Genomic DNA, 24,674 nt, shown 5'->3' on the forward strand with positions numbered 1-24,674 from the left:
GGGAGTAGATGTTGCTAACTTGGGGTTCGTCCCAGGTGTGAGAGTGCCACCGAAATTCAAAGTCCCGGTCTTTGACAAATACAATGGCAGCTCTTGCCCCAAAACTCACGTGCAAGCCTATTTCCGTAAAATGGTTGCATACTCTGATGACGAGAAGTTACTTATGTACTTCTTCCAGGATAGCCTAGCTGGGGCATCCTTGGAATGGTATATGAGGCTGGACAGAGCCCACATCCGTTGCTGGAGGGATTTGGCAGAGGCTTTCGTGAAGCAGTATCAGTATAATGCAGACATGGCTCCGGACAGAACTCAACTTCAGAATCTGTCTCTTAAAAGCAATGAGTGCTTCAGGGAATACGCTCAACGCTGGAGGGATACAGCTTCCCGTGTTCAGCCTCCTATGTTGGAAAAGGAAATGGCCAACATGTTCATGAATACGCTGCCTGGACCTTATCTGGAGCGTCTGGTGGGGTGCAATGCTTCCAACTTTGCTGATGTGGTCTCTACTGGAGAAAGGGTGGAGAATTACCTAAAGACCTATAAGAGCCAGAGTGGAGGTGGATCCTCATCAGGGGTGAAGAAGCCGTTCATTCAGGGACAGAAGAGGAGAGAAGGGGATGCAAATGCCATATCTTCTTATCAGAACAGGGATAACCGGAGGAATAATTTTCAGAATTATCATCAGCAACCGTATGTTGCGGCTGTGACCATTCCAGCTGTAGCGCCACTACAACAACAACAATCACAATGTCAACCAGCTCAGTATCAACAGCAGCAGCAACCGGGTAACATACCCGCTTATCAAAAGAGGCAAAGGATGATGGACCGGCGTTTCGACACCCTTCCAATGTCGTACGCTCAGTTGATTTCTAGTCTTCAACAACTACAACTTGTGCAACTGCGCACTCTGGCTCCTCCTGTTGGTAGACTGCCGGTGGGTTACGACGCCAACGCTAGGTGTAGCTTCCACTCTGGGGCACCTGGCCATAACATTGAGAACTGCAAAGCTTTTAAGCACGTAGTTCAGGACCTCATAGATTCAAAGGCCATCGACCTTGCACCAGCTCCGAATGTCGTTAACAATCCCATGCCACAGCATGGTGGGACAAATGTTAACATGGTTGAAGGAGAAGCCAAATCAGTTGGCCAGGTATCAGCAACCAATGAAGAGGGTGGGGATAGTGATTGTGACATCGACGACTGGGTGCGTCCGAGGATCCCGGGTGAAGTCATCAACAATTGGTCTTCTGAAGAGATTATCCAAGTCACTCTTCTTGAAGAGTAATTTTCTTTGTTTATTCATGCATATCCAAGTCTTACGTTCCGCCCAGGGCGTAATGACTCATTGTAGGGCCCATCTATGTGACACTTGCATTTTTTATCATAAATAAAGGACGTCTTTTTGCATTCAAATATTTTGTTCCCTGTCTTTCTATTTTTGCAGTTTTTCAAAATAAAAAAAAATGGCAATGTTTTGTTTAGTTTCCACTTTTTTCTTTCACACTCATAAGCACATACCATCACTCATGCAGATGCACGTCATCGGATCCTATTGATAACGGTTCTGCTATGGCTCGCTTCGACTTTGAAAATCCAATCTTTCAAGCTGAAAAAGAGGGTGATGAAGACTGTGAACTCCCTGAAGAACTTGCCAGGTTATTCAAACAAGAGGAAAGGGTTATTCAACTGCATCAAGAGTCTGTTGAAGTGATTAATCTCGGCACCGAGGACGCCAAGAGAGAAATCAAGATAGGGGCTGCTTTAGAAGACAATGTGAAGAAAGGGCTGATTGAATTGCTGCAAGAATACGTTGACATCTTCGCCTGGTCTTATCAGGACATGCCTGGGCTGGACACAGACATCGTGGTACACCGCTTGCCTCTCAAAGAAGGTTGTCCTCCGGTCAAGCAGAAGCTCAGAAGAACAAGACCAGAGATGACTGTCAAGATAAAGGAAGAAGTGCAAAAGCAGTTGGATGCAGGGTTTCTAGCAGTCACCAATTATCCTCCATGGGTTGCAAACATCGTCCTAGTACCTAAGAAGGATGGAAAGGTATGGATGTGTGTCGACTACCGGGATCTGAACAGAGCTAGCCCTAAAGATGATTTCCCATTACCTCACATCGACGTTTTGGTGGATAATACAGCTCAGTTCTCGGTATTCTCCTTCATGGATGGCTTTTCTGGCTATAACCAAATCAAGATGGCACCAGAAGACATGGAAAAGACAACTTTCATAACCCCATGGGGCACCTTTTGCTACAAGGTGATGCCGTTTGGTCTGAAAAATGCCGGAGCAACATATCAACGAGCTATGGTAACTCTGTTCCATGATATGATTCATCATGAAATCGAGGTTTATGTGGACGATATGATTGCCAAATCTCAGACAGAAGAAGAACATTTGGTGAATTTGCAGAAACTGTTTGAGCGTTCGAGGAAATTCAAACTGAGACTTAATCCGAACAAGTGCACTTTCGGGGTGAGATCGGGAAAATTGCTGGGTTTTATTGTTAGCGGAAAAGGGATTGAGGTGGATCCCGACAAAGTAAAAGCGATACAGGAAATGCCAGAGCCAAGAACAGAGAAGCAAGTCCGTAGTTTCTTAGGGAGGTTGAACTACATTGCAAGGTTCATCTCTCACCTAACAACCACGTGTGAACCAATTTTCAAATTGCTGAAGAAAGATCAGGCTATCAGGTGGAATGAAGATTGTCAAAGGGCTTTCGAGAAGATAAAAGAGTATCTACAGAAACCTCTGATCCTTATACCTCCAGTTCCTGGGAGACCTCTGATAATGTACCTATCAGTGACTGAGAACTCGATGGGGTGTGTATTGGGACAGCATGACGAGACTGGTCGAAAAGAGCATGCCATATACTACCTTAGCAAAAAGTTTACCGACTGTGAAGTCAAATATTCGCAGCTTGAGAAAACTTGTTGTGCTTTGGCCTGGGCTGCTCGCCGACTGAGGCAGTATATGTTGAACCATACTACCTTGTTGATTTCTAAGATGGATCCAGTGAAATACATATTCGAGAAGCCAGCTCTCACCGGAAGGGTCGCTCGTTGGCAAATGATTTTAACAGAGTATGATATTCAGTACACGTCACAGAAGGCCATCAAAGGTAGTATTCTGTCAGACTACCTTACCGAGCAGCCGATTGATGATTATGAACCGATGAAGTTTGAATTCCCTGATGAAGACATCATGTTCCTCAAGATGAAAGACTGTGAAGAGCCAGTTGCTGAGGAGGGACCTGATCCAAACGAAAAGTGGACTTTGTTGTTTGATGGGGTTGTCAATGCTAGAGGAAGTGGAATTGGTGCTGTCATTACAACTCCGAAAGGTGCCCACATACCTTTCACCGCTCGTTTGACTTTTGAGTGCACAAATAATGAAGCTGAGTACGAGGCCTGTATCTTGGGTATTGAGCAAGCCATTGATTTGAGAATCAAGACTTTGGACATCTTCGGAGATTCAGCTCTGGTGATCAATCAAGTGAATGATGATTGGAATACTCTCCAGCCCACTCTGGTCCCCTACAGAGACTACACGAGAAGACTGTTGACTTTCTTCACAACAGTAAAATTGTATCATATACCTCGTGATGAGAACCAGATGGCAGACGCACTTGCTACTCTATCCTCCATGATCAAAGTAATTCGTTGGAACCATGCTCCCAGGATCGATGTGATGCGCCTTGACAGGGCCGCATATGTATTTGCTGCTAAACTGGTAGTCGACGACAAGCCTTGGTATCACGATATCAAGTGCTTTCTGAAGAATCAAGAGTACCCTGCAGGGGTATCCAACAACGACAGAAAGACTTTGAGAAGATTGGCAGGCAGTTTTTTCTTGAATAAAGACGATGTGCTTTATAAGAGGAACTTCGACATGGTTTTGCTCAGATGCGTGGACAGACACGAGGCGAACATGTTAATGCAGGAAGTTCATGAAGGTTCCTTCGGTACTCATGTCGGCGGACATGCAATGGCTAAGAAATTGTTGAGAGCGGGTTATTATTGGATGACCATGGAATTAGATTGCTTCAAATATGCTCGGAAGTGTCATAAATGCCAGATTTATGCTGATAAGGTGCATGTGCCGCCAAATCCTCTGAATGTGATGAATTCGCCGTGGCCGTTTGCTATGTGGGGCATTGACATGATTGGAAAGATTGAGCCGACTGCTTCCAATGGGCATCGCTTCATCCTTGTTGCCATCGACTATTTCACCAAGTGGGTCGAAGCAGCGTCGTTCGCGAATGTCACCAGACATGTGGTTGCCCGTTTCATCAAGAAAGAAATCATTTGTCGCTATGGGATTCCCGAAAGAATCATTACTGATAATGGTTCTAATCTCAACAACAAAATGATGAAGGAGTTGTGTCAGAACTTCAACATTCAGCATCACAATTCTTCCCCTTACTGCCCAAAGATGAACGGCGCTGTTGAGGCGGCAAATAAGAACATAAAGAAGATTGTGCAGAAGATGGTCGTCACGTACAGAGATTGGCATGAGATGCTACCTTTCGCCTTGCATGGGTACCGCACTTCAGTACGTACATCGACCAGGGCAACCCCTTACTCCCTGGTGTATGGTATGGAAGCAGTCCTACCTGTTGAAGTGGAGATTCCTTCTCTAAGAGTCTTGTTGGATGTCAAGTTAGACGAAGCCGAATGGATTCGGACAAGGTTCAATGAGTTGAGTCTTATCGAAGAGAAGCGAATGGCAGCCATTTGTCATGGGCAGTTGTATCAGAGTCGGATGAAGAGAGCCTTTGATCAGAAAGTGCGTCCTCGTTGTTTCCAAGTCGGAGATTTAGTATTGAAAAGGATCCTTCCTCCTCAGACAGATCACAGGGGCAAGTGGACTCCTAACTATGATGGACCGTATATTGTCACCAAGGTTTTTGATGGTGGGGCCTTAATGCTTGCAACTATGGATGGTGAAAACTTCACTTCCCCTGTGAACTCAGACGCAGTTAAAAAATACTTCGCATAAAATAGACCCGCTGGACAGTAAAAAGAATAGTCCAGGCAAAAATGGGCATCCCGACGAATCAAGAAAATGAAAAGGTTCGGGCAAAAATTAGGGATTAAAAATGAAAAGATCGTACACCCGGTAAGTTGAAAACCTGAAAAGGCAACTTAGGCAAAAATGGGTATCCCGGTGGATTGAAAACCCGAAAAGGGCGATCCAGGCAAAAGTTAGGGATTAAGCGAATGACTGCGTTCTGAGTTAGTTCTGAATCTCATCTCATGTCGATGACTGGAAATTTTCGAAAGGTAGGAAACAGTCCAATCACCTTTTCAGAAGGCTGATCATCTGGAGGATCTCGAAGACGGGCAAGTCATAGCAGAATTGGAACCCAATAGAAATCCATTTCACATTGCCATTAGATTAATTTATGTTTTTATCTTTTGTGCGATTACCTCTTTCCAGGGATTGCTTCCTGATGTAAATGCCTATTCAGAGGCCATTCAATCAATAAAATCATGTTATTCAGTATATCTCTGTTTTCATTTTCATTTTACTGTTTTGTTTGCAAAAATGACGTCCGAATTTTTGATAAACATTGCATCATGACACATAAGGGCTTTACAGGTACATGCTCAATAAACATTTAAAATTGCTGTAAATTTTAAGTGCTTTGGATCGTCTATTCAGAACAGATACCCTCGAGGCATTTCCTTAAATCCCCTGCAGATGATCGTGAATATCTTCGCCAGTGAAGTCGCCAACAGACGAATCTGGTGTCTTATCCCTGCAGAGCTGATCAAAGTGTTGGATTCTTCAATCCCCAGCAGTTTCTCACCACCGTACTTCCCCAAGCGTTTGTTTCAGAATATACACTCCCTAGTAGAGTTGACAGTGTCAGACTATATATCCCCAGTGGAGTTGACAGTGCCAGACTGTATCTTCCCAGCAGAAGTGGCTGCTCCTTAGAGTTCGAGGCCAGATCGATAATCCCAATGCCAGATCCATGGTTTCTTTCCTTGAAGCAGAACCTTGGTACCGTATCAGTGTTTGCTTCCCCTGTTGAGTCATCTCTCGCAGATCGTGGTTGCCAGAACCACTATCGCTTTCCCCAACAGCAGGTTTTCAGTGTCGTTCTCTCCCCAGTCTGAATCTCGGCATTTCGTCATTGCTAGAACACCGTGTGGCGGGTCATTTCCCCACAGAATTCTTTGCGCTGTGCATCTCCAACAGCCTTGCCAGAGTCCAGAAGATGGTGATCATTTCCCCAGTAGATCCCCTTGCCTCAGCTTGGCATTCTACCCAACATTTCGCATCCCTGCATGTAGAATCATATTGCATTGCATCCTTCCAAATCGCGTAGCATTTCCATTTTCATGGAGCATTACGCCATTGAAAGATTCAAACATACGCATGTAAGCATAAAACATTCTCGGTATCCCAAGTGATAAGCTAGAAGTTGTTTCCAGTACTCAGACTGAAGATTGTTCATGACCCACCTTGGTTATCCCCAGCAAGTGTCATTGGCCCATGCGCCGCCTCTATTATCTTTCCCTATTTCTGCCGATGCTGACAGGCATGAAATTTTCCGATGTTCAGATCGAAGAAGTTTCCGACGTTCAGGTCGATGCAACTTGTGGCATTCAGGCCAGTTTTCCGGTATCCAGACCGAAGTGGCATTCAGGCCAGTTTTCCGGTATCCAGACCGAAGTGGCATTCAGGCCAGTTTTCCAGTATCCAGACCGAAGTGGCATTCAGGCCAGTGTTCCGATGTTCAGATCGAAGAAGTTTCCGACGGTCAGGTCGATGCGACTTGTGGCATTCAGGCCAGTGTTTCGATATTCAGATCGAAGTGGCATTCAGGCCAGTGTTCCGATGTTCAGATCGAAGAAGTTTCCGACGGTCAGGTCGATGCGACTTGTGGCATTCAGGCCAGTGTTCCGATATTCAGATCGAAGTGGCATCCAGGCCAGTTTTCCCGGTATCCAGACCGAAGTGGCATTCAGGCCAGTTTTCCGGTATCCAGACCGAAGTGGCATTCGGGCCAGTGTTCCGATGTTTAGATCGAAGAAGTTTCCGACGTTCAGGTCGATGCAACTTGTGGCATTCAGGTCAATTTTCCGATGTTCAGATCGAAGAAGTTTCCGACGTTCAGGTTGATGCAACTTGTGGCGTTCAGGCCAATTTTCCGATTTTCAGATCGAAGAAGTTTCCGACGTTCAGGTCGACGCAACTTGTGGCATTCAGGCCAACCTCTCGGTGTTCAGACCGATATTAATAATCTCATATCTCCCGATGTTCAGATCGAAGTCATTTCCAGTATTCAGACTGATGAGCGGCATTCAGGCCATGGTTATTTCTGTGTTACCATTTATTTTGGTATCCAGGTTAACATTCTTTTTCGGTATTGAGACTGACTCTCATCGTACCAGACGGATTCTTCTTTCAAAACCACCTCTTTGCCGATTCTGACAGGCATTGTTACTTCACTTCACTTCAGTGAAAATTTTCGGGCTTTTATTGTATTCAATCCCTTGATACCTCGAAAGTACGAAAGCAGCTGCCATCTTCTTTCCGGGTCTCCAGTTGATTGAATAGGGGCAGCTGTAATACCCCAAAATTTACCCTTCATTTTTCCTGGAAGCATACGCTTTACACCTCATGCATGCATTCATTTTTAGGTCATTTAACATTAGATACATTACATTTCATCATGTCAATCAGAATTAGATCCAAGAAACTTAAAAAAAAAAAAAAATAGAACGAAAAAAAAAAAGTTAAAAATAAATAAATAAAATTAATCAAATAAATAAATAAAATATAACAAATTTTTTTGGACTTGGGTCTCCCTCATTTGAGCCCACTACCCACGAAAATCAGTCTATAAATACTGAAGTTTCAGTAGAGGAAAAGACACTTGGAGTTACACTGGAAGATTCACCGGAGAAAGATTTTGAGAGAAGGAAACCTAGGAACTACTCTGCAGCGACCTTCAGGCAGCCCTGAGAAGTTCACTCCGCCTCACACAAACCCTAGTATTACTTTGCAGATCCAGCCGTGCCATTTGATTTCAACCGGTCTCTCCCATCAGGTTTGCCTCATTCCCATAATTTTATGCTCTTAATTTGGATCATCTGAATGTATGAGGCATGATGGATGAATTTCATTATGTTTTTGCCCACGGGTTTAATTATGCATGAATGGGTGAAACCTATGCCTTGAATGTTTAATCACATGATTTCTGAAATGTATGCCACAGGGTTTGAGGTTTCTGAAACCATACTGTTATTCATGAAAAAAATGCTTATCGTGTTTCACTAACCCTTTTGTTGAGTTTTTGTGAGTGCTCACAGACTCTTGCAGAGATGGTTTGCGTGGTTTTCCCACTTTATTTGTGGGATACCATCCGGAGGTTTATCCTGATTAATCGTATTGACTGATTTTCTTTGATGGTCTAGCTGGAGAGATCTCAGGGTTGCTAATCCTTTAATTGCTGTAAGACCTCGATAGGAAGCAATGTTTGAGCCCCTTGGTGGCATTTTACTTTGAGATACATGTTTTGTGTTTTGTATTCATATCCCCACAAGTAGCGCGGTTCCTTCGTCAAGGACTGCCTGTTTGCCCTCGAGCATCCCAAACCCTAAAACCCAAAGCAACACGTTTACTCCTTCTATTACAGGCGAGTAAGTCTCCAAAGGTCGAGCATCCGGTAGATTGCGTAGTGACGTCGTTCGTCCAAAACCCAATCCACAACCCCGTAGTTAGCCGAACTACGGCTTGCTCTGATTCTCATTCCAGATGAGATACGTAGGCATAAGACGCGATGTCTTAGCGAGCACACATCCCCCAACCCATAGGTCAGCCGAGCTACGAAGACTCTGATTCTCATATTCAGATGACATACGTATGCAGTGGATGCGACATCCGCGCAAGTCATTTTCATTTAACCCTTTTTTTTGGTAAACAACACAAGATAAACTCACACCCTTTAGACAAGAACTACAAAAGTGGATCCCGTAGAGTACTATCGATGCGTAGGGGTGCTAATACCTTCCCTTCGCATAACCGACTCCCGAACCCAAGATTTGGTTGCGAGACCCCGTCTTGTCCTTTCCTTTTTCAGGTTTACTTAGAGCGTTTCCTTTCCCTCCTTTGGGATGAATAACGTACGGTGGCGACTCTTCTATCTTTTTCTTTCGCCGGTTGTTTTTTTCGCGCACTGTATTTTTCAGGTTGCGACAGCAACATCTGAACCTTATGTTGTTGTTGAGGCTGAAAAAGAGTATGTACCACCAATCATTTTTTCACAAAGAGTTATGAAAAATAAGAAAATTGACGAGGAAGACAAAGAGATAGAGAGATTTTGAATGTATTCAGAATGGTGACTGTGAACATTCGACTACTTGATGTGATTAAGCAGGTCCCGAAATATATAAAAAATTTGAAGGATTTGTGCACACACAAGAGGAGGCTTATAAAAAATGAGAGAGTGAATTTGGGACGAAATATTTCATCCCTTATTTAGCCTAACACTTCACTTATCAATTCATCCCCCACTCAGGACATGCAATGCCACAAAAGCATCAAGAGTCTTTAAGAGAAATTATTAACTCAAAGTATCAAATGCATTAGAGATATCAATTTTCAGAGCCACATTTCCACCATAACTTTTATTGTTTAGAAGACTAATAGCTTCAAAGGTGAGAGAAATGTTATCTTTAATGCTTCTATCATTGAAAAATCCTTTTTGCCTAGGAGATTTCAAAGAAGAAAGGAGAGTAGCAATTCGGTCAGCTAAAATTTTAGTGATTATTTTGTGCTTGAAGTTAGCTGGGGAAATAGGTGTGAAATGATTGATGTTGTCAGCTTTGATGGTTTTAGGGATTATGACAATTGTATTAGAGTTAAAATGAGGAAGAACTCAGTCGGTAAAAAGAACCGAGTGATGGAATTGATGACATCATTATTGATTATCTTCCAATAGTGTTGATAAAAGAAGGCTTCAAATCCACCACAACCTAGAGGAGACTCACTGTTAAGGCTCATGACTGAACTATGAATTTCCATCTCTGAAGGGACATTAGTTAGCATAACATTAGTATGACCATTGATCAGCCTATGAATGGTTTCATCTATCAATCCATTATCCTACGAAATAGTAGAATTATTAAAAAGCTTTTTAAAATGCTCATCTATATAATTTAATAACAAAGTGGTGGAAGAGATGCAATATGAAGAAATTTTAAGAGTCATATTATTTTAATACGACTCCCATTTTAATAGTCAAATTATTTTAATATTACTTCCACTACTAAAAAAATTAACATTTTCATACAAAATTTGGGGAGGAACAAATTTCATCTCAAATGATATAGAATTATGTAAAGACTTTGAGACAAAATTTAAACAAATTATAGAATTATTGTATATTTTATATTTTTTTTGAAATCTCATCTCAAATCTGTGTGATGTATATTGAGACAGATTTATATTATATTTTAATTACTTTAATCTTTAAATGGATTTTTAGACAAAAATACACAATTTTTTTTTTACTACTTTTTAAAGTTCCGTGTGAAATATTGTAACGAATTTCATTTATGTATAGACTTTGAGATATATTTTAAACATAATAATAGTTGTTATAAATTTTATTTTAAGAAATATTTTTATAATAATATTTTGAAATGTTTTACTTTTATAAATATTTTTTATATGTAAATCTTCATGGAAAGTTGTGAAAATATTAATTACATTCACAAATATTTAAAAGTCAAATAATATATAGGAGTTAAAAATTCTTCTTATATTAGAAATTTACCTTAAAGTTGTCATCCTATAATGAAGGCTAGAGATAGTATATTGAATAAGAAATAAATATGATAATTTGTTACCTAAAGAAAAACTTTTTAAAAAAACTTGGTAAGGAAAAACTTTAAATTTTATTAGAGACTATAATAATATATATTAATGTCATTTTCATATTTATGCTATAAAACCATCCCTCATGTCTCTCTATTGAGCATTGAAAATTATTTAACCAGTAAGAGTTATCTAGATCAATTAAAAGATGGGTGAGGGAAGAGGCAGTGTAGGTAGCACAAGCGTTATTACAATGATTCTATTGTTTATGTTTGTGTTTCATCCTAATCTGATTCATGCAGAAACGTTCACCGTTGGTGATGCCAAAGGTTGGTCCTTTGGTGTTCAAAACTGGCCTACAGGAAAAACTTTCAAAGCAGGAGATACACTTGGTAAGCAACTAAGCATCCCCTATTGTTTTTTATTATATAGTATAAAAATGAACGTAAACTAAAACATGTTTTGTTTTCTACATGCATGCAGTATTTAATTACGTTCCTCCCATGCACAACGTGGTGAAAGTGAACGAGACTAATTTCAATTCATGTGTGGCTCAACCTCTAAGTGGATCAGTAATTTTTAAATCTGGAGCGGATAAAATTACACTTGTTAAGGGATCCAACTTCTTCTTATGTGGTGTTGGCACTCACTGTGGTGCTGGAATGAAAATTGCAGTTAATGCTAAATAAACTCTTAATTTATGTGTTCTATTCTTTAATAAAATTTACAATAATCTATAAACAAGTGATTGTTCCATTAATCTATAAACAAGTGATTGTTTCATGTTTGTCTTGATTTTAAAATTTTATTTTTAATCCTCTAGTTTTTAAGGGGAATGAGCTCTAATAATCTAGAGTTCGTCTTGAGAGGGCATATATCTGGTCAAGCATTATTCTCACCATTAATTAAATTTGGTATTTCTCGAACTTTCGTTCTTTAGTAAGCAAATGACTGTAAATAATCTTCAGTTTCAATAGCGAACATATTCTAGTATTCAGACTTTACAAACACAAATTAGACATCTTGTCACTTCAATAAATACCATGCAACAAGCTCAAGGATTGAACCAACTACCTGCTCAAACAGTAGTGAATCCAAAATGCCCCAATGTGAGTGCAATTTCCTTAAGATCCGAAAAAGTTGCAGAACCAGCCTAAAAATAAAATAAAATAATTGTTAATGCAACTGTAATACCCCAAAATTTACCCTTCATTTTTCCTGGAAGCATACGTTTTACACCTCATGCATGCATTCATTTTTAAGTCATTTAACATTAGATACATTGCATTTCATCATGTCAATCAGAATTAGATCCAAGAAACTTAAAAAAAAAAAAAAAAAACGAAAAAAAAAAAAAAAAAAAAAAGTTAAAAATAAATAAATTAATTAAATTAATTAAATAAATAAATAAAATACAACAAATTTTTTTGGACTTGGGTCTCCCTCATTTGAGCCCACTACCCACGAAAATCAGTCTATAAATACTGAAGTTTCAGTAGAGGAAAAGACACTTGGAGTTACACTGGGAGATTCACTAGAGAAAGATTTTGAGAGAAGGAAACCTAGGAACTACTCTGCAGCGACCTTCAGGCAGCCCTGAGAAGTTCACTCCGCCTCACACAAACCCTAGTATTACTTTGCAGATCCAGCCGTGCCATTTGATTTCAACTGGTCTCTCCCATCAGGTTTGCCTCATTCCCATAATTTTATGCTCTTAATTTGGATCATCTGAATGTATGAAGCATGATGGATGAATTTCATTATGTTTTTGCCCACGGGTTTAATTATGCATGAATTGGTGAAACCTATGCCTTGAATGTTTAATCACATGATTTCTGAAATGTATGCCACAGGGTTTGAGGTTTCTGAAACCATACTGTTATTCATGAAAAAAATGCTTATCGTGTTTCACTAACCCTTTTGTTGAGTTTTTGTGAGTGCTCACAGACTCTTGCAGAGATGGTTTGCGTGGTTTTCCCACTTTATTTGTGGGATACCATCCGGAGGTTTATCCTGATTAATCGTATTGACTGATTTTCTTTGATGGTCTAGCTGGAGAGATCTTAGGGTTGCTAATCCTTTAATTGCTGTAACTTCGGATCTTTATCCGTGTGGTAATTTTTTCCTTTTCTCGTACTTTATCGCTTTCTTAGCTGGAAGACCTCGATAGGAGGCAATGTTTGAGCCCCTTGGTGGCATTTTACTTTGAGATACATGTTTTGTGTTTTGTATTCATATCCCCACAGGTAGCGCGGTTCCTTCGTCAAGGACTGCCTGTTTGCCCTCGAGCATCCCAAACCCTAAAACCCAAAGCAACACGTTTACTCCTTCTACTACAGGCGAGTAAGTCTCCAAAGGTCGAGAATCCGGTAGATTGCGTAGTGACGTCGTTCGTCCAAAACCCAATCCACAACCCCGTAGTTAGCCGAAATACGGCTTGCTCTGATTCTCATTCCAGATGAGATACGTAGGCATAAGACGCGATGTCTTAGCGAGCACACATCCCCCAACCCATAGGTCAGCCGAGCTACGAAGACTCTGATTCTCATATTCAGATGAGATACGTATGCAGTGGATGCGACATCCGCGCAAGTCATTTTCATTTAACCCTTTTTTTTTTTAAACAGCACAAGATAAACTCACACCCTTTAGACAAGAACTACAAAAGTGGATCCCGTAGAGTACTATGGATGCGTAGGGGTGCTAATACCTTCCCTTCGCATAACCGACTCCCGAACCCAAGATTTGGTTGCGAGACCCCGTCTTGTCCTTTCCTTTTTCAGGTTTACTTCGAGCGTTTCCTTTCCCTCCTTTGGGATGAATAACGCACGGTGGCGACTCTTCTGTCTTTTTCTTTCGCCGGTTGTTTTTTTCGCTCACTGTATTTTTCAGGTTGCGACAGCTGGCGACTCTGCTGGGGATCAAGAAGTTGACCTCTTGCTGGTCCATCTTCCCTAAGCGAGTCCCTCCTAGCTTTTGTGATTTCTTGTTCATTGGGTGTTCATGCTTTTGTACATTTATTTACTTACTTGCTTGCATTCATCTGCTGTATCTGTTGGAGCTGTTGTTTGTTTGTTGGGATGGGATGTTCTACGAGAGATAAGCCCATTACCCAGGCTTGAGTGCACACACAGGTTTTAGAGTGGATGATCATGAGGCTTGCGTGGCATGTTGCTACGTTAAGTCGTTCGTGAAGAACCACACCCAGACGAGGTTTCTCTTGGATATATTATGTCCTACGGATGTTCCGTAACGACATGATGTTCCTTTAGAAATCGTCGACTCTGGTGACCATTTCCCGAGAACTCAGTCGAGGCCTTTCCTCCGAGACGTGATTATGTTAGCTCTGGTGGGCGCATTCTCGCTGATCAATCCGAGGACCCCGAGACTGGGAACTTGCTTTAGGATGTCCTGTTGAGGGGAGTCAGTGGAGGTCTTTTATCCCGTGATAATGCCAAACCTTCAGTGATAAACGTATTATTCGCGGCTGAAGGGCTGAAGGTGACGAACTTCTGTTCTTAGAACCTACCAGTGTGGGGCGGGCTAAATTCAGGAAACCTTAACCTCCAACCAACCCGGTTTTCTGGAGCAGAGCTTTGATCTTGTATTATATTCCTCAGTGGTTTTCTCTTCAGACAGTGTAACCCGACAGATGTTCAAGCAGATACAGCAATCCTGATTGACATACCACTACACTGCATTCACATCATCACATCATTTGCATTCATATCATTTAACACATGTTTATCCATTTCAAGGGGGTTTACATCTTCTTCTTGATTCCAGTCGGAGTTTTTCTGGTTCTCTTAAGATGGATATTGGCAGAAAGAGACTTGTCGCCTACAAGTTTCCGGTGGTCTGTCTGGAGCCCATCCAACAGTTGATGCAGTTAATGGATCCTGGTTCTCTAGAAGGATTCCGAGAGGATTACGGTCTGATTCTAAGTTTCGTCACGGTTCTTTCCAAAGATCAACATGACGCCCTATTCACACTGCTACAGTTCTATGACCCTCCACTGAGATGTTTCACTTTCCCGGATTATATCTTGGTCCCTACTCTGGAGGAGATTGCCAGTTTTCTCAGAGTTCCTATCAGGTCACAGTTATTGTTCTACAGTTCTGAGTTTCTGCCCGATCTCAGCATGGTTGCTTCAGCCACATATTTGGAGGAATCAGTCTGGAAGGCTAATATGTGTCAGAAGGGAGAAGTTAGTGGTTTTCATCTGAGTTTCTTACTGGGAGAAGCAAAGAAGATGCTGGAAGACGGTAACCAGAGGGGTTTCAATGTTGTGTTGGCTCTTTGTGTGTATGGGATTGTCTTGTTCCCTAATGTTGCCAAATTTGTGGACATGGACGCAATATGCCTCTTCGTGTTGAGAAATCCAGTACCGACCTTGCTAGGAGATTTCTTTCATTCAGTGCACCACGGAAATAAGAATAGAAAAGGGGGATTGTTGAATTGTTGTGTACCTTTGTTTTATAGGTGGTTCAGTTCTCACCTACCCAAATCAGGAGTGTTCGTTAATGTCAAGGACTCGTTGAGTTGGTCGAAGAGATTGATGGGGTTGAGAGCTGAAGATATTCCTCGGTGGTCCGACCGGAGCTTGCTTCGGGCAGATATTATTCATAGTTGTGGGAACTTCCCAAATGTTCCGTTGGTAGGAAGAAGAGGAGGAATCAACTATAATCCTTCTCTAGCAGTTAGACAGTTTGGATATGCTTTAAGAACTCCGCCTTTGGAAAAGGATGTGGAAGAATCTCTGTTTTTCCAGGTGATCAAGAGAGGAAGAACCGTCCTTGGAAGAGGAGATTGTAGAACTTACCCTCGGTATGAAGAGTGGCTTCAAGGAAGAGTCGAAGAGTTTGGTCTGCCGTTCCCTATTGAAGAACCTTTGTATCCACCTACTCCTGAGCAGTCAACAATGGTGAGCCGAGAGGAGTACGACAAGTTGAAGAGTGCCATGGAGGGACTTCAAACCAAGAACTCAGAGTTAAGTGAGAAGTTGCAAGACTGTATGCATCACCGTCAGAGTGCAAAAGGAAGCAGAGAGGAGATTTGCTGTGGAGGCGGACTTCTTCAGGAAGACAGACGAAGCCTTGAGATCATCCAGTTCTGAGTTGAGGCGAGTCAAGCAGCAGTTAGTAGATGCTCATGGTAAATTAGCTGGGTGGCAGGAGCAATGGGATGCATTTTCAACTTCTCGGAAGGCAAAGGAGGTGGAGACAGTAGCCGAACTGACTGGTCGGATAGAGAAGTTGACGACTTTGCTGAAGGGGAAAAACAATGAGCTTCTGTGCGCCCGTTCTACTAATGGCTACATCACAGATCAACTCCATGAGGCTCGAGGACAGATTGAAGAACTCAAGGTGTTGGCAGGTTTGAAGAAATCCAAACTTGAAGAGGTATTCGGAGAAGATGATGGGAATTACTACAGAGAGCACATCAACGAACTGGATGGGATCATTCACAAGAGGAATCTGCTTATCCGGCATTTGACAGAATCCCCAGATCATCCCGACACGGTGGCATTACTGGATGAAGTGAGGAGCAGTCCTTATGGGTTGTATACAGGAGGCTGATCCCTGGTTTATGTTCCTCCCTTTACTTTTTGTTTTGTTGCTGTGTAGTGATAATCCACAGGCTTGTTATGGGGATCCTCTTTTGATGTACTTTTGGCTAAGGCCCCTTTCCTGGAACTCATTTGTATGTTGGTTTCCCTTTGTTGCATCTTGATCTCAGAAGTTTATCCATGACTCAGTCTTCTTGCACTATTCGCCTGATGTGAGACTGGAATCAAGGGGGTAGAATACCTTTTGGATTTGATAAACATGGCATTGCATTTACATATTCATTGTCATATCTTGCATAACAGTACCGCTGCAGTGTTCTCATATTGTTTGGTGTCCCACTAGCAGGATAGCTGACTCAGGCATTCACCGATACGGTACCCGAAGGAATCAACAGAGAGCGATGGAGAGCCTACAAGCAGAGCTCGCCGAGATGAAGATTCGCATGAATCAATTCATGGATTTGGTTCAAGGGGTGGCTCAAGGACAGCAGGAGCTTAGATTGTTGGTACAGAGGGATCCCCCTATTACTCAACCAGAGACGTTGGCTGATCCTCCAGCTGGAGAGGCTAATGGTCCCAATGGATCGGGGCCTATCCCGATCCCGCATGTCAACCTAGATCAACAACCCATTCAGGATGGTCAGGATGATCAGTTCCCCTTGCTTCAGGAAGACTTTGGCATGGACCCCATGTTTAGAAGATTGGAAGAGAGGTTGAAAGCAGTGGAAGGACAGAATCTTCTGGGAGTAGATGTTGCTAACTTGGGGTTCGTCCCAGGTGTGAGAGTGCCACCGAAATTCAAAGTCCCGGTCTTTGACAAATACAATGGCAGCTCTTGCCCCAAAACTCACGTGCAAGCCTATTTCCGTAAAATGGTTGCATACTCTGATGACGAGAAGTTACTTATGTACTTCTTCCAGGATAGCCTAGCTGGGGCATCCTTGGAATGGTATATGAGGCTGGACAGAGCCCACATCCGTTGCTGGAGGGATTTGGCAGAGGCTTTCGTGAAGCAGTATCAGTATAATGCAGACATGGCTCCGGACAGAACTCAACTTCAGAATCTGTCTCTTAAAAGCAATGAGTGCTTCAGGGAATACGCTCAACGCTGGAGGGATACAGCTTCCCGTGTTCAGCCTCCTATGTTGGAAAAGGAAATGGCCAACATGTTCATGAATACGCTGCCTGGACCTTATCTGGAGCGTCTGGTGGGGTGCAATGCTTCCAACTTTGCTGATGTGGTCTCTACTGGAGAAAGGGTGGAGAATTACCTAAAGACCTATAAGAGCCAGAGTGGAGGTGGATCCTCATCAGGGGTGAAGAAGCCGTTCATTCAGGGACAGAAGAGGAGAGAAGGGGATGCAAATGCCATATCTTCTTATCAGAACAGGGATAACCGGAGGAATAATTTTCAGAATTATCATCAGCAACCGTATGTTGCGGCTGTGACCATTCCAGCTGTAGCGCCACTACAACAACAACAATCACAATGTCAACCAGCTCAGTATCAACAGCAGCAGCAACCGGGTAACATACCCGCTTATCAAAAGAGGCAAAGGATGATGGACCGGCGTTTCGACACCCTTCCAATGTCGTACGCTCAGTTGATTTCTAGTCTTCAACAACTACAACTTGTGCAACTGCGCACTCTGGCTCCTCCTGTTGGTAGACTGCCGGTGGGTTACGACGCCAACGCTAGGTGTAGCTTCCACTCTGGGGCACCTGGCCATAACATTGAGAACTGCAAAGCTTTTAAGCACGTAGTTCAGGACCTCATAGATTCAAAGGCCATCGACCTTGCACCAGCTCCGAATGTCGTTAACAATCCCATGCCACAGCATGGTGGGACAAATGTTAACATGGTTGAAGGAGAAGCCAAATCAGTTGGCCAGGTATCAGCAACCAATGAAGAGGGTGGGGATAGTGATTGTGACATCGACGACTGGGTGCGTCCGAGGATCCCGGGTGAAGTCATCAACAATTGGTCTTCTGAAGAGATTATCCAAGTCACTCTTCTTGAAGAGTAATTTTCTTTGTTTATTCATGCATATCCAAGTCTTACGTTCCGCCCAGGGCGTAATGACTCATTGTAGGGCCCATCTATGTGACACTTGCATTTTTTATCATAAATAAAGGACGTCTTTTTGCATTCAAATATTTTGTTCCCTGTCTTTCTATTTTTGCAGTTTTTCAAAATAAAAAAAAATGGCAATGTTTTGTTTAGTTTCCACTTTTTTCTTTCACACTCATAAGCACATACCATCACTCATGCAGATGCACGTCATCGGATCCTATTGATAACGGTTCTGCTATGGCTCGCTTCGACTTTGAAAATCCAATCTTTCAAGCTGAAAAAGAGGGTGATGAAGACTGTGAACTCCCTGAAGAACTTGCCAGGTTATTCAAACAAGAGGAAAGGGTTATTCAACCGCATCAAGAGTCTGTTTAAGTGATTAATCTCGGCACCGAGGACGCCAAGAGAGAAATCAAGATAGGGGCTGCTTTAGAAGACAATGTGAAGAAAGGGCTGATTGAATTGCTGCAAGAATACGTTGACATCTTCGCCTGGTCTTATCAGGACATGCCTGGGCTGGACACAGACATCGTGGTACACCGCTTGCCTCTCAAAGAAGGTTGTCCTCCGGTCAAGCAGAAGCTCAGAAGAACAAGACCAGAGATGACTGTCAAGATAAAGGAAGAAGTGCAAAAGCAGTTGGATGCAGGGTTTCTAGCAGTCACCAATTATCCTCCATGGGTTGCAAACATCGTCCTAGTACCTAAGAAGGATGGAAAGGTATGGATGTGTGTCGACTACCGGGATCTGAACAGAGCTAGCCCTAAAGATGATTTCCCATTACCTCACATCGATGTTTTGGTGGATAATACAGCTCAGTTCTCGGTATTCTCCTTCATGGATGGCTTTTCTGGCTATAACCAAATCAAGATGGCACCAGAAGACATGGAAAAGACAACTTTCATAACCCCATGGGGCACCTTTTGCTACAAGGTGATGCCGTTTGGTCTGAAAAATGCCGGAGCAACATATCAACGAGCTATGGTAACTCTGTTCCATGATATGATTCATCATGAAATCGAGGTTTATGTGGACGATATGATTGCCAAATCTCAGACAGAAGAAGAACATTTGGTGAATTTGCAGAAACTGTTTGAGCGTTCGAGGAAATTCAAACTGAGACTTAATCCGAACAAGTGCACTTTCGGGGTGAGATCGGGAAAATTGCTGGGTTTTATTGTTAGCGGAAAAGGGATTGAGGTGGATCCCGACAAAGTAAAAGCGATACAGGAAATGCCAGAGCCAAGAACAGAGAAGCAAGTCCGTAGTTTCTTAGGGAGGTTGAACTACATTGCAAGGTTCATCTCTCACCTAACAACCACGTGTGAACCAATTTTCAAATTGCTGAAGAAAGATCAGGCTATCAGGTGGAATGAAGATTGTCAAAGGGCTTTCGAGAAGATAAAAGAGTATCTACAGAAACCTCTGATCCTTATACCTCCAGTTCCTGGGAGACCTCTGATAATGTACCTATCAGTGACTGAGAACTCGATGGGGTGTGTATTGGGACAGCATGACGAGACTGGTCGAAAAGAGCATGCCATATACTACCTTAGCAAAAAGTTTACCGACTGTGAAGTCAAATATTCGCAGCTTGAGAAAACTTGTTGTGCTTTGGCCTGGGCTGCTCGCCGACTGAGGCAGTATATGTTGAACCATACTACCTTGTTGATTTCTAAGATGGATCCAGTGAAATACATATTCGAGAAGCCAGCTCTCACCGGAAGGGTCGCTCGTTGGCAAATGATTTTAACAGAGTATGATATTCAGTACACGTCACAGAAGGCCATCAAAGGTAGTATTCTGTCAGACTACCTTACCGAGCAGCCGATTGATGATTATGAACCGATGAAGTTTGAATTCCCTGATGAAGACATCATGTTCCTCAAGATGAAAGACTGTGAAGAGCCAGTTGCTGAGGAGGGACCTGATCCAAACGAAAAGTGGACTTTGTTGTTTGATGGGGTTGTCAATGCTAGAGGAAGTGGAATTGGTGCTGTCATTACAACTCCGAAAGGTGCCCACATACCTTTCACCGCTCGTTTGACTTTTGAGTGCACAAATAATGAAGCTGAGTACGAGGCCTGTATCTTGGGTATTGAGCAAGCCATTGATTTGAGAATCAAGACTTTGGACATCTTCGGAGATTCAGCTCTGGTGATCAATCAAGTGAATGATGATTGGAATACTCTCCAGCCCACTCTGGTCCCCTACAGAGACTACACGAGAAGACTGTTGACTTTCTTCACAACAGTAAAATTGTATCATATACCTCGTGATGAGAACCAGATGGCAGACGCACTTGCTACTCTATCCTCCATGATCAAAGTAATTCGTTGGAACCATGCTCCCAGGATCGATGTGATGCGCCTTGACAGGGCCGCATATGTATTTGCTGCTAAACTGGTAGTCGACGACAAGCCTTGGTATCACGATATCAAGTGCTTTCTGAAGAATCAAGAGTACCCTGCAGGGGTATCCAACAACGACAGAAAGACTTTGAGAAGATTGGCAGGCAGTTTTTTCTTGAATAAAGACGATGTGCTTTATAAGAGGAACTTCGACATGGTTTTGCTCAGATGCGTGGACAGACACGAGGCGAACATGTTAATGCAGGAAGTTCATGAAGGTTCCTTCGGTACTCATGTCGGCGGACATGCAATGGCTAAGAAATTGTTGAGAGCGGGTTATTATTGGATGACCATGGAATTAGATTGCTTCAAATATGCTCGGAAGTGTCATAAATGCCAGATTTATGCTGATAAGGTGCATGTGCCGCCAAATCCTCTGAATGTGATGAATTCGCCGTGGCCGTTTGCTATGTGGGGCATTGACATGATTGGAAAGATTGAGCCGACTGCTTCCAATGGGCATCGCTTCATCCTTGTTGCCATCGACTATTTCACCAAGTGGGTCGAAGCAGCGTCGTTCGCGAATGTCACCAGACATGTGGTTGCCCGTTTCATCAAGAAAGAAATCATTTGTCGCTATGGGATTCCCGAAAGAATCATTACTGATAATGGTTCTAATCTCAACAACAAAATGATGAAGGAGTTGTGTCAGAACTTCAACATTCAGCATCACAATTCTTCCCCTTACTGCCCAAAGATGAACGGCGCTGTTGAGGCGGCAAATAAGAACATAAAGAAGATTGTGCAGAAGATGGTCGTCACGTACAGAGATTGGCATGAGATGCTACCTTTCGCCTTGCATGGGTACCGCACTTCAGTACGTACATCGACCAGGGCAACCCCTTACTCCCTGGTGTATGGTATGGAAGCAGTCCTACCTGTTGAAGTGGAGATTCCTTCTCTAAGAGTCTTGTTGGATGTCAAGTTAGACGAAGCCGAATGGATTCGGACAAGGTTCAATGAGTTGAGTCTTATCGAAGAGAAGCGAATGGCAGCCATTTGTCATGGGCAGTTGTATCAGAGTCGGATGAAGAGAGCCTTTGATCAGAAAGTGCGTCCTCGTTGTTTCCAAGTCGGAGATTTAGTATTGAAAAGGATCCTTCCTCCTCAGACAGATCACAGGGGCAAGTGGACTCCTAACTATGATGGACCGTATATTGTCACCAAGGTTTTTGATGGTGGGGCCTTAATGCTTGCAACTATGGATGGTGAAAACTTCACTTCCCCTGTGAACTCAGACGCAGTTAAAAAATACTTCGCATAAAATAGACCCGCTGGACAGTAAAAAGAATAGTCCAGGCAAAAATGGGCATCCCGACGAATCAAGAAAATGAAAAGGTTCGGGCAAAAATTAGGGATTAAAAATGAAAAGATCGTACACCCGGTAAGTTGAAAACCTGAAAAGGCAACTTAGGCAAAAATGGGTATCCCGGTGGATTGAAAACCCGAAAAGGGCGATCCAGGCAAAAGTTAGGGATTAAGCGAATGACTGCGTTCTGAGTTAGTTCTGAATCTCATCTCATGTCGATGACTGGAAATTTTCGAAAGGTAGGAAACAGTCCAATCACCTTTTCAGAAGGCTGATCATCTGGAGGATCTCGAAGACGGGCAAGTCATAGCAGAATTGGAACCCAATAGAAATCCATTTCACATTGCCATTAGATTAATTTATGTTTTTATCTTTTGTGCGATTACCTCTTTCCAGGGATTGCTTCCTGATGTAAATGCCTATTCAGAGGCCATTCAATCAATAAAATCATGTTATTCAGTATATCTCTGTTTTCATTTTCATTTTACTGTTTTGTTTGCAAAAATGACGTCCGAATTTTTGATAAACATTGCATCATGACACATAAGGGCTTTACAGGTACATGCTCAATAAACATTTAAAATTGCTGTAAATTTTAAGTGCTTTGGATCGTCTATTCAGAACAGATACCCTCGAGGCATTTCCTTAAATCCCCTGCAGATGATCGTGAATATCTTCGCCAGTGAAGTCGCCAACAGACGAATCTGGTGTCTTATCCCTGCAGAGCTGATCAAAGTGTTGGATTCTTCAATCCCCAGCAGTTTCTCACCACCGTACTTCCCCAAGCGTTTGTTTCAGAATATACACTCCCCAGTAGAGTTGACAGTGTCAGACTATATATCCCCAGTGGAGTTGACAGTGCCAGACTGTATCTTCCCAGCAGAAGTGGCTGCTCCTTAGAGTTCGAGGCCAGATCGATAATCCCAATGCCAGATCCATGGTTTCTTTCCTTGAAGCAGAACCTTGGTACCGTATCAGTGTTTGCTTCCCCTGTTGAGTCATCTCTCGCAGATCGTGGTTGCCAGAACCACTATCGCTTTCCCCAACAGCAGGTTTTCAGTGTCGTTCTCTCCCCAGTCTGAATCTCGGCATTTCGTCATTGCTAGAACACCGTGTGGCGGGTCATTTCCCCACAGAATTCTTTGCGCTGTGCATCTCCAACAGCCTTGCCAGAGTCCAGAAGATGGTGATCATTTCCCCAGTAGATCCCCTTGCCTCAGCTTGGCATTCTACCCAACATTTCGCATCCCTGCATGTAGAATCATATTGCATTGCATCCTTCCAAATCGCGTAGCATTTCCATTTTCATGGAGCATTACGCCATTGAAAGATTCAAACATACGCATGTAAGCATAAAACATTCTCGGTATCCCAAGTGATAAGCTAGAAGTTGTTTCCAGTACTCAGACTGAAGATTGTTCATGACCCACCTTGGTTATCCCCAGCAAGTGTCATTGGCCCATGCGCCGCCTCTATTATCTTTCCCTATTTCTGCCGATGCTGACAGGCATGAAATTTTCCGATGTTCAGATCGAAGAAGTTTCCGACGTTCAGGTCGATGCAACTTGTGGCATTCAGGCCAGTTTTCCGGTATCCAGACCGAAGTGGCATTCAGGCCAGTTTTCCGGTATCCAGACCGAAGTGGCATTCAGGCCAGTTTTCCAGTATCCAGACCGAAGTGGCATTCAGGCCAGTGTTCCGATGTTCAGATCGAAGAAGTTTCCGACGGTCAGGTCGATGCGACTTGTGGCATTCAGGCCAGTGTTTCGATATTCAGATCGAAGTGGCATTCAGGCCAGTGTTCCGATGTTCAGATCGAAGAAGTTTCCGACGGTCAGGTCGATGCGACTTGTGGCATTCAGGCCAGTGTTCCGATATTCAGATCGAAGTGGCATCCAGGCCAGTTTTCCCGGTATCCAGACCGAAGTGGCATTCAGGCCAGTTTTCCGGTATCCAGACCGAAGTGGCATTCGGGCCAGTGTTCCGATGTTTAGATCGAAGAAGTTTCCGACGTTCAGGTCGATGCAACTTGTGGCATTCAGGTCAATTTTCCGATGTTCAGATCGAAGAAGTTTCCGACGTTCAGGTTGATGCAACTTGTGGCGTTCAGGCCAATTTTCCGATTTTCAGATCGAAGAAGTTTCCGACGTTCAGGTCGACGCAACTTGTGGCATTCAGGCCAACCTCTCGGTGTTCAGACCGATATTAATAATCTCATATCTCCCGATGTTCAGATCGAAGTCATTTCCAGTATTCAGACTGATGAGCGGCATTCAGGCCATGGTTATTTCTGTGTTACCATTTATTTTGGTATCCAGGTTAACATTCTTTTTCGGTATTGAGACTGACTCTCATCGTACCAGACGGATTCTTCTTTCAAAACCACCTCTTTGCCGATTCTGACAGGCATTGTTACTTCACTTCACTTCAGTGAAAATTTTCGGGCTTTTATTGTATTCAATCCCT

General features: G+C 42.9%; 1 protein-coding gene across 1 annotated transcript; it reads left to right on the forward strand.

Moving 5' to 3' along the window:
* Window positions 1–11,004: 11,004 nt before the first annotated feature.
* LOC127106292 (basic blue protein) lies at window positions 11,005–11,534 on the forward strand. The gene is made up of 2 exons (XM_051043599.1): window positions 11,005–11,237; window positions 11,329–11,534. Exons 1-2 carry the CDS (start codon window positions 11,054–11,056, stop codon window positions 11,532–11,534), a joined length of 390 nt encoding a protein of 129 aa, XP_050899556.1. The 5' UTR covers window positions 11,005–11,053.
* The last annotated feature ends 13,140 nt before the right edge of the window (window positions 11,535–24,674 follow it).

The sequence above is a fragment of the Lathyrus oleraceus genome, chromosome 1 (genome assembly GCF_024323335.1).
Source record: "Lathyrus oleraceus cultivar Zhongwan6 chromosome 1, CAAS_Psat_ZW6_1.0, whole genome shotgun sequence".
Lineage (NCBI taxonomy): Eukaryota > Viridiplantae > Streptophyta > Magnoliopsida > Fabales > Fabaceae > Lathyrus > Lathyrus oleraceus.

Bases quoted from the DNA above. Each gene is read 5' to 3' on its own strand.
- LOC127106292 (XM_051043599.1), top strand. From the start codon at position 11,054: ATGGGTGAGGGAAGAGGCAGTGTAGGTAGCACAAGCGTTATTACAATG. The intron at 11,238-11,328 runs GTAAGCAACTAA...ACATGCATGCAG, and splicing joins CAAAGCAGGAGATACACTTG to TATTTAATTACGTTCCTCCC.